This window comes from Odontomachus brunneus, unplaced genomic scaffold, assembly GCF_010583005.1.
Source record: "Odontomachus brunneus isolate Ranch 3 - 2012 unplaced genomic scaffold, Obru_v1 Obru_scaffold_065, whole genome shotgun sequence".
NCBI lineage: Eukaryota > Metazoa > Arthropoda > Insecta > Hymenoptera > Formicidae > Odontomachus > Odontomachus brunneus.
The window spans coordinates 71,701-81,517 of record NW_022639515.1 but is presented as its reverse complement, the minus strand read 5'-3'; the positions used below and the strand labels follow the sequence as shown (position 1 = coordinate 81,517).

The 9,817-nt window shown below is 37.0% G+C and overlaps 2 protein-coding genes across 6 annotated transcripts in view; one reads left to right on the top strand and one right to left on the bottom strand.

The window, feature by feature from the left end:
• Positions 1–48: 48 nt before the first annotated feature.
• On the bottom strand, positions 49–5,921 carry LOC116846472 (membrane metallo-endopeptidase-like 1). 5 transcript variants are annotated; one of them, XM_032820317.1, is made up of 18 exons: positions 5,735–5,921; positions 5,264–5,355; positions 4,785–4,946; positions 4,445–4,528; positions 4,055–4,263; positions 3,599–3,793; positions 3,396–3,515; positions 3,020–3,161; positions 2,820–2,937; positions 1,942–2,032; positions 1,687–1,863; positions 1,503–1,603; positions 1,341–1,399; positions 1,208–1,259; positions 1,061–1,128; positions 819–973; positions 449–613; positions 49–300 (listed from the first exon to the last, which is right to left on the bottom strand). In XM_032820317.1, exons 1-18 carry the CDS (start codon positions 5,752–5,754, stop codon positions 121–123), a joined length of 2,190 nt encoding a protein of 729 aa, XP_032676208.1. In that variant the 5' UTR covers positions 5,755–5,921; the 3' UTR covers positions 49–120. The 5 variants fall into 5 exon arrangements, with proteins under 5 accessions (XP_032676208.1, XP_032676209.1, XP_032676207.1 ...); XM_032820318.1 differs by having other exon boundaries at positions 4,785–4,953; positions 5,735–5,792; XM_032820316.1 differs by lacking the exon at positions 5,735–5,921 and adding an exon at positions 5,641–5,678.
• Positions 5,922–7,805: 1,884 nt separating this feature from the next.
• Positions 7,806–9,817, top strand: part of LOC116846504 (mannosyl-oligosaccharide 1,2-alpha-mannosidase IB-like) — a 7,790-nt gene continuing 5,778 nt past the window's right edge. Inside the window, exon 1 of the mRNA XM_032820431.1 lies at positions 7,806–8,335. Coding sequence (XP_032676322.1) covers positions 7,949–8,335 — 387 coding nt within the window. The 5' untranslated portion in view covers positions 7,806–7,948. The remainder of the gene's footprint in view (positions 8,336–9,817) is intronic.

Sequence of the window (9,817 nt, the reverse complement as noted above, 5' to 3'; positions counted from 1 at the left end):
ATATTAAGATTTAATTTGTTTGAATTTTTTAACAAGTTTACTGTATTGTTGACATTAAAATATTTAATTCGAAATAATTAGTAAAATAATTAGTACGTAAAATCTCTTAAATATTTCATACTATATCCATAAGCTACATTTAGATTCACGATTCATTGGACTGTCTACTGCACAATTAAATGCACTAGAAAAAGATGCCATGTTAGCCGTAGAACCAATAATACGAAATCGTGGAGGAGTGTGAATATCAATATTAGCGTTATTTTTCTCGTACGACTCTCTTGATGTTGTGCACCATGCCTTTAAAAGATGATTTATTCGCATAATTTAATAAATTGAAGACTTATACAATGGTTGACTTAGAATTATTTCACGATAATAAATTTGAAAAATCCATTTAGCCAAGTTTTCCTTACAGACCAACATATTTATAAATAATATGACTTACGTTTGCGTAAGATAAGAAGAACAGTTGCTCGTCGGTGATATTTGTTAATCCTGGCAATCTTGGTTGTGGTCTCTCAGTTAGTAAGCGTTTTTGAAATGCCGCGAAAGCAACTTCTAGGCCAACGTTGTCAGCAATATTTTCATTCTTTGTAAGTAGACCATTTATCTAAAAATAAATAAGAAACTCTGTTCAACGCAGGTCGTTCCTTCGCTAAACTTAGAGCGCCAAAGTTTAGACCGGCAGAACAAGTCGGCAGTGTTATCCATGAACTTGTGTTACTTTGTGCCTGCTAGTCGCCGCTTCGGGAAAAGTAAAGCATGTACATATATAGGTAAATTTAATATAAATCGCTGTCGTTACGAGTACGTACTTGTATAGGTTCTTCATCTTCATCTTCATCGTTTGTCGTATCGAACGTAAAATTGTCATATTGATCTACGAAGCATTTTACTTTTTCTTCGTAAGCCTTATTAGTTTCTTTAGTATGCCATGAAAATTTATTACCAAACTCGTCGTACAACATTCCTATATGTTTCCCGTACAAGATTCATAAAATAATAATGCATTAACTTATAACAGACTAACGAGTTGTGAACGTTTATTCAAACTAACCAATGCTGTCGAAACTGTGCGCGAGCTCGTGCCCAACAATCATACCTATACCGCCATAATTAACTGCACTGAAAAATTAATTACAGATTGAAATTCTTATCTTCCAGTTTCAAGTATCGATAATTGTTCTGTATTCTGTGTACTTACAGTGGCATGCCGGGAGTAAAGAACGGATCCTGGATCTCGGCAATTGGTATAACTGAAAGTAATTAAGATAAACTTGTAAGTGGTAAAACAATGTCACATTAGAAATACTAAGCGCGTAATCAAATAGAAATACTTATTCCGTTGGTTGATGGATCATAAAAGGAATTCTTAATTAGAGGGGATTCTGCCCACCTGCAATAATATTTCGTACTTTAATAACGTCGAAAGAGAGAGAAATCATAATATATGATCTATTCAATCAAATAACATGTTGCAACAACACAAATAGGCTTACTCATATTTGTCTATGGGTTCGCGAAATCTCATGCGAAGTTTCTTCTTTTTGTATATTAAGTTGGACAAATAGTTTTCGAAATAATCATTTTGCACCGACAGCTAGAAACACATGCATTTGATTGTTTTTTTTTTTAATGTTACGTGTGTTTTTATGTTATCACCGATAACATCGAATTTCCTACCTCTTCGTAATGTTCGATGAGTGCAGTCTGATTATTGTACCATTTAGGATAACCGATTTGTAGTATCAAATTATCCATTTTAGCTATCATAAATTCCTTTGTACTATTATTTATCCATTTGGAATGTAATATGCGCACTTTCATCTCCGTTCTTATCTCCTCGATCATTTCAATTACCTACAACAGATTCATTTTTATCTATTTCAATGCTTTACTTTTGAATAATTTTGACGAAGAAAAGATTTAAGTTCCTACAGCTTTTATGTTATTTGTCAAGTTGTATTTTCTGGTGTAGAGGTAGGATAAGGCGTCTATCAATGGTATATCCTTAACGCACGTTTCCCATCTATAAAATAAATAATAGTATACTTGGATGTCTTTAAGAGTTAGAAGTTACACTAACAAGCAAACTTACCCAAAAGATACATTTTGATTTCTTTCTACTTTGGCACAAATGTAGAAGTACAAAAAATATTTAGGTCATACTTTTTTCATTTTGGCTCACTTTGAGTTTCACGGGTAGTTTATAGCTTTTTAATGTTCTCACTCCTATCATCAACAAGTACAACAAAAATGCATAAGAAATAAAATTGAATACAAGATACAGTTAAATAATTTTTACAAAATCGGCATAGCTGAGACTATGTAATCCGGTAATTTTAATTAAAATTTTAAATCGGCATAGTTGAGATACGAACCATTTTCTTTAGCCAAAATTCCAACCGAAATATTTCAAATCTGTGCTAAATTAGTAAAAAAATGGTTCGAATCTCGGCCAAACCGAGAAATTATTTGTAAAATAATTTTTTTCAACTTTTTACATGTTTTGTTTAAACATTTTATTATTTATACAAATAATTTTACACATTTGACTTTATATTCATAATCGGCAAACCAAAAACGTCTATATCTTGTATTCAATTTTATTTTCTATGCATTTTTGTTGCACTTGTTGATGATAGGAGTAAGAACACTAAAAAGCTATAAACTAACCGTAAAACTCAAATTGGGCCAAAATAAAAATATGACCTAAATATTTGTTATATTTCTATATTTGTGCCAAATTAGAAAGAAATCGGAGTAACTTTTGTAGTTTTACTGTGTAGGTTTACTTGTAAGTATTTCTGACTTACCGCGGTTTTTGCTCGGTCACATTATATTGTTGATAATTTGATTCGAAATTAATGTCTCTTAATTCTTTATTCAGATACGGCATAAATTTATTTACTATGTTCCATTGTATAAAATTCACTAAGATAAAAAGATAAAAAGATAAATCCAGCATTAGAAAGTGTTATTTTAATACATTCCCTTTCTTAAATACGTATATTACCAAGTACGCGTGGCGATGTATCGTCTAACAAATATGCCAATTCGTGCAGAAGCTCTTTATTGTATACAAGCACAGGTTCTGAGGCGTCGATACTCACATTAACATTTTGGTAAATAAATTGTATTGTTTCCAGCCAGTTTATCTGAAAAAAATATTATAGAATCGTAATGCGAAGCTATCAATAACGGATTAATTACTCTCTAGTATTCTTAATATTATTAATACAATACATAAGAATATTGATTTGTCGAGATATACATAATGTGTATAAATACAATTACGACACTCGTATGTAGAGATCCATATTTTCGTTATATATTCGACGAATGCATATTTTTTCATAAAAAAATTGCAAAAATTACAAAATATTTATTACCTTCGCAGATGCATGTTGAGTTTCTGCAGAATCGTAATATTTTTGTAATTCTGAAATCGTCATTTTAGTTTGGTTTATCTCCATTCCTTGTAAGGTCTCTTCATTTGAGCATTCAGTGATCTGTCAAAATTAAACCATTTGTTTCAGTTTATATGTTTTATCGATCAAGGCTTTATGTAGCATTAATATTTTAAAATAATTACATCTTCAAATCTTTCTTGAAATTCACGTAACCTTGTTATTTCCTTGTTTCTATTTTTTTTATTTCTCTTAATTCTTTTATATGTTGCAAAGGCTTTTATTGTTTTTCTCATTTTGATTAGGCTCGTATCGAGTGACACGTTATCCTCCTCGTCAAGTTCGTCTTCCGTAAAAGAGGTATCGTCATCTATACTTACCTATAAACATACATATTTCAATTGTTTGCAGAAGATATACTAATGCTAACACTAGTCGTTCATTTATTACTGCGCGTACATATGCGTAGAATTCAAGTTAATCCTACGAAATTAAAGTAGTATTGAGTTTGCGATTAAATTGATTATTCGTGAATATTTCATTACATATTTTATTTTGAAATTGTCTCCGATAATAGCTGCAAATATATGCGGATATTGTATATCTGCAACGCACACACGCTCTCGTAAATGAAAAGATACCGTAAGTATATTGCGCGTCGAGTCCACCTCGTCAGCTTCATGACTGATTTTAAAAAAACTGCTACCGCCAAACAGCCAATTGTAAACATTGTCGATTTTTTGCCAAGTGAAATTCAAATTTGTGCCTTCTCTCTTCATTAAAACTGGCCACCCACCATTCGATTCTAATAATGCCATTATAGGTGCAAGTCCTTGTCTCTCGATCGCATCTGCAGTATCATCGATATCGATTGTTAAGTGTTCAAAAACATACTTCCAGAATTTACGTAAAATTAACGGCTATTAAGAGCCGTTTAATTATTTAAAGCATCGCCAACAGTATTATCGACACCCATCATAGTGTCAATTACAATTCATTTGATATTAAAAGTATGAATGTAAAATTCGTACCTTCGTCCATGCATGAACGGTAATATTGCTTGAGCATCTTTATAGGCGGCAGTTCGTCATATTCGCTCTCTTCCTCAAGTAACGCTGTATAATAAATGAAAAATAAGAAATAAACGTAAAGGCGATGGCTATTTCTAGTGACATTGATTGACATTAAAGTGATATTGTTGCAGTCTGAAGAGAAAACCTTCTCCGAAACGATTGAGTTGTCACTAAATATACTTGTGGGCTTTTCTATTATACAGTTTCTGTATTAGAGTTGTATATCTGTGGTACAATATTTCATTACGCGTTTCTACACACACACACATATACACACACATATTACCAAACCGCGTACCTTTTACGCGACGATTAATCTTCAGAATATACAGATCGTCCATATCCCATTGTAATTCACTGGGCGGTATAGGATTGTTCGTTGGCCACGAACCACATCCATAATCGTAGAAATTAGCACAAGGATCAAGAGAGTTGTTGATTCCACGCTGAATAGCTTTTCCTACACTCTCGAGAAGCAATATAATATTACATCAATCGCACAATTTCAAAGATAATTTAAATCTTTGTGAAACTGTTATTACACGAATTATTAAACAAATTCAAACGCTACTTGTTATTCCGTTATTACATTTTTTATCCGTTTATATTTTTTACGACAGTTTGCAGCGCACGTGGTTTGATATTCACGAGGTTTCGTCTTTTTTCACACGTAACACGCGATCTGTCTCATTCACTTTATTTGCGCTTACGTAAGATGGCTAAGTGGGAAAATTGACGTTACGTCGCCTCATGTGACATCACATTTTATCAACATACCAATTTCGCGGCATGCATCACTCTCACACACGATGTAGTCAGTCGATGTACGATTAAAAACATTAATTGGTTCTACGACTGTTATACAGAAGCTGTAAAGACAGAGTAATTAAATATAGGATACTGCGTAAAAAAGCGGCGTAAGATAGATGCAAGAACATTTTTTCTATATGTATCACGTGAGTTCACGTAATTTGTCTTTACGACAAATTGTAATTATACTTATTTGAATGCGTAGAATAGAAAATTGGGAAGAGTGAAATCAAGGACGCGTCTCGTTGACTCAATAGCCCATATATAGTAACGGACATCCAAGATCACACGAATAAAATATATCAATATGTATATATCACTTTCATAGAGTGTAGAACAATCACTTTATTCTTGCTGCTTTCACCATATTTTCAGATTTTTATTTTAACAATGCCGAAAACACGAAATGACAAGCGAAAAACAGAAGATACGACTCACAGTAGCGGTAAGAGATACATGTTTACATTCCAGAATCCGTTAGGACAGTATACCACCGAAAAGTCGAACGCGTACTATTTCCTTGACAAATCGGGATCGCTTTTAAATCGACAAATTCGGGCGAGCCGGTCGGCTACATACAGCTATGAGTAACTGTTATTTGTCTCGTTCATTCTCGGACAGGGGAACGCAAAGCAATGCGCCTCTCGTGTAGGCTCTATCTCTGAGGATTTGTATGGCATTATGTAAAAACGACACAGCATAATTAGGGAAGCGGTAAGAGATGACTCAGAGCTGCCACTTATTTGTGATGCAACATCGTGTACTAGAGTGGGAGAGAATGTTTCCTCTAAAATTTTGCCAAAAAGATGGTTAATTTATTTTCTTTTTAACAAAATGTCTCAAAGTAATCCGTTAATACGTCTGTTATTGAAATAGAGATGAATATACGACGATATGCATAGAGATACGACGATATGAATAGAGAGGAAGTCATTCAATTTGATGCATTAAATTTAATATGATAATTTTTACATGGACGCTTTACGATATTTTGCTTTACATCGTTTCAAAATTTTTTGATCATATTATTGTTCATGTTATCATTGTATACACAATTTATCAACATACACACACACAATTCGTTTTTTCTATTAAATAATATTATCGTACAAAAATCAGCGTTCGTTTATTATATATATATTAGCCCTTTCTGTTATATTATTATATATGATAATCTTAGTAGCTTTAATTGAACTGTAAAATAGATGGAATGTATAAATAAGCGGTAATAAGCTACGCTCCATTACATGCTATAACATCCATGGTGATATAACATCCATGGTGTGTGTTTATATAAGAATGCAGCTAAAGGAATTCGAATAAAAATCAAAGAATAATAATCTGTAATTATTCATAAATAAATGACAATATCTACTGAATTTTAATTCATGTTATTGTTTCATTGTTTCGCTACGTTATTGTCCTTGGTTTTGTTCCATGAGTCCGCACCTGAAAGCTTTTAACGTCACGGTTACGTGTTTTTAAATTGCTGTTTCTAACGAATCTTATGCTTGTTAAATATCACATATTGAGATAATTTTGAAGGAAGATTGCATAATATGATTGTTACATTTGCAACGTTGAAAAATGCATAATTTTAATTTATGTTATTGTTTCATTGTTTCACTACGTTATTATCCTTGGTTTTGTTCCACGAGTCCGCACCAGAAAGCTTTTAACGTTACGGTTACGTGTTTTTAAATTGCTGTTTTTAACGAATCTTATGCTTGTTAAATTATTGAGATAATCTTACAGGAAGATTGCATAACGTGATTGCATAATTGTTACATTTGCAACGTTGAAAAATGGATGGTAACTATTTCAAGTTGGTTGACATTCTGAACGAGACTTTATTAAGATTTATGAAAAAAGAATGCAAATACATTTCGTATATGATGGAAAGTTTAGTAAACAATACTAAATAAATAAAGATATATAAATATAAAGATAAAGATAAATATAAAGATAAAGATAAATATAAAGATAAAGATAAATATAAAGATAAAGATAAATATAAAGATAAAGATATCATGATGATTGACGCGACCATTAAGCTGTAGATATTTAAATACTATTTCAAACAAAAGTTCTTATATAAAAAATTATTGATTTGATTACTAGAATATAAATAGAAAGTTTAAATATTGTATTATAAAGTAATAATTATACAGTAATAACAGCATAACAATTGTGAAAGCACTATCGGTACGGTTAAGGGATGAAAAGCACTCAGTTTGTTTGTAGCGGAGTGTATATTGCTGCTATCTTTTGTATTAATTATTTGAACAGCGGGTCTTCCTCGAGACCCGCGCGCGCTCGCCGACGGTGCGTCGAGCCTCTGCCGCTTGCCGACAGATGGCGCTGGCAGGACTATATTGACGAGCGCGGCCGCACTCGCCTACTCAGTGAGCGGAAGCCGCCCCGCGCGTCCGTCGTTTCCCGCGCGCGCCACGTCAGCTGATCGGCGCTGCGGTGGCGGCCGCGAGATGTCAACCGTCGCACGCAGGTGGTGCTCGCATTCGTAATGGCGTATGACGGCTGACGGGCCACGGGCGAAACGCGCACGGGTGCTCGAGTTTTCGCGGATCGGAACGTCGGTTTGGTGAACAAGTGCCGCGGCGTGTTGTACGCGTGTCGGGCGGTCGCGGTAAGATGACCACGTCGACCGCCGTGTTGCCGTCGTACCAGCGCTTCGCGAACGGCGTGCCGGTGCCGTTGTTCTCGAGACGGTCCTTCCGTCCGCGCGAGAAGTACCTGATTCTACTGGTGTTCCTGACGTTCGGTATCGTGTGCTTCGGCGCGTTCTTCTTCTTGCCGGACTTCCGCACCGGCGGCGCCGCCGTCAACAGTGTTTATCGCGTGTACCAGCGTATGCAGAAAGCTGGACCTGACCTGCTGCTACCGGTACCACCGCACGCTCCTGGCGACGTCAAGGACTCTCGTTCGCTCACAGGCGGTCATCCGAACGCGGTGCCGCCGGGTCACGAGGACAGTGATCACCAGGATGTGCACCTGGTCGAGGACAAGCAGAAGTTGCAGGTGCGTTCTTTTCCCGCTCGCGCTCCTCTTTAATGAGGTCGACCAGATGAGACCCTCTCTGTTTCCTTCTCTCCGTCTCCCTCGCTCTCTCGGCCGCCTCGCCTGCTCGCGTCAGCTGTGTTAGGCGTGCTTCTTCGCGCGTTTTTCGAATTTCCACTCACTCGGTGGAAAGTCGCGAGGTGTCTTCGCGTGAGAGAGATGGCTGCCTGGGCCGTTCAAACGTCACCGTGTTGTAAGTCGCGTTGCGTTTGTTTACATACGGCCATTGTGACGTGCATGGCGGACGCACGTGCGCCGCGTCCGCGCGCTGCCACTGCGCTCGCGAGCGAGATTCCGTCTCAATGGACGATAACGATCTTCCATTGATCCGTTCCTTCCGTCGTGCGAGGCGTGAATGCTATCGGATAAACGCGCGAACGTCTGTTGTTCGTATAATCGATCGTGCGTATCGATGCGACGTGTCGCGATTAACATCCGGCCGCTCGATTGTGACGAGTTTGATCGACATTCAAATCGCCCATTTAAATGCTTTCACGTGCTTTCCTCGAGCGTTTTAATTTCAATCGTTTTCATCGCGTGTTTCGAAGCGGAACTTCCAAGCTGTTTGTCTTTTTTTGTTTTGCTCGGTCACAGCTCGATGCCGTTCGACGCGCACCTCCGTTTACATTGTGTTTCTTCTAAGATTTCACGCCCTGCGATTGTGTGTGGATACACTGAGGTGCGATCGCGTGTGACGGTTTCGTTTGTCGGAATTTATTGCGGTTAAGTCCCTGCGCAGAGGTAACGCATTCAGGTGTTTCTAACATTTAATAATTCCAACAAACGCGCCATTTGTGTCCCAACACTCGGGACTCGCGTTTTATGTATTCTTCTTTTTATCTCTCTTTCTCTCTCTCTCTCTCTCTTATTCAGCGCGGAGCATGAGCCGGCGAGTTTAGCTCGCGCAAGGTTGCGCCGTGACCTTGCCCGTGTAAAGGAATTCGTTCACGGAATACCGAGGTTTTTACGTCGAGAAAACTGATAAACGCAAATGAACCGACTCACCGATGTGGTGTTTTTGACCAACTATGTATATAGTCGCCGACATATGAATTAGACTTTCGACCTGGGCCGTTAATTTAGATAAGACCACGGTTGTACAGTCGCATTCAGTTAACGCAATTTATCTCGTCCGTGAACGCGTGACTTGCTCCATCGTTATTTCCGCTTCGCCATGTTCTCCCTTCGCGGAAGAACATAATAACGAAAAGTATAGATGTAAAGAGTAAAGATACAGCATAGTCTGAGAGAGTTGCACAGTTAATTAAAATTTCCGTGACTGTCAGGAGATAAGTCAGCGTGTCGAGTCACTTTCGTGACAGTGTAGTCGTCAGTGACGCGTAATAGCTCAGCCACAAATTAGCTACAAATTTAAACACAAGAGAGAGAGAGAGAGAGAGAGAGAGAGAGAGAGAGAGAGAGAGAGAGAGAGAGAGAGAGAGA

Excerpts from the sequence above, each read along its gene's own strand:
- LOC116846472 (XM_032820316.1), bottom strand. The coding sequence starts at position 5,663 with ATGGTGAAAGCAGCAAGAATAAA. Across the intron at positions 2,033-2,819 it reads GTGACCGAGCAAAAACCGCG|ATGGGAAACGTGCGTTAAGG; the intron begins GTAAGTCAGAAA and ends TTTATTTTATAG. Across the intron at positions 1,604-1,686 it reads TCATCGAACATTACGAAGAG|CTGTCGGTGCAAAATGATTA; the intron begins GTAGGAAATTCG and ends ATGTGTTTCTAG.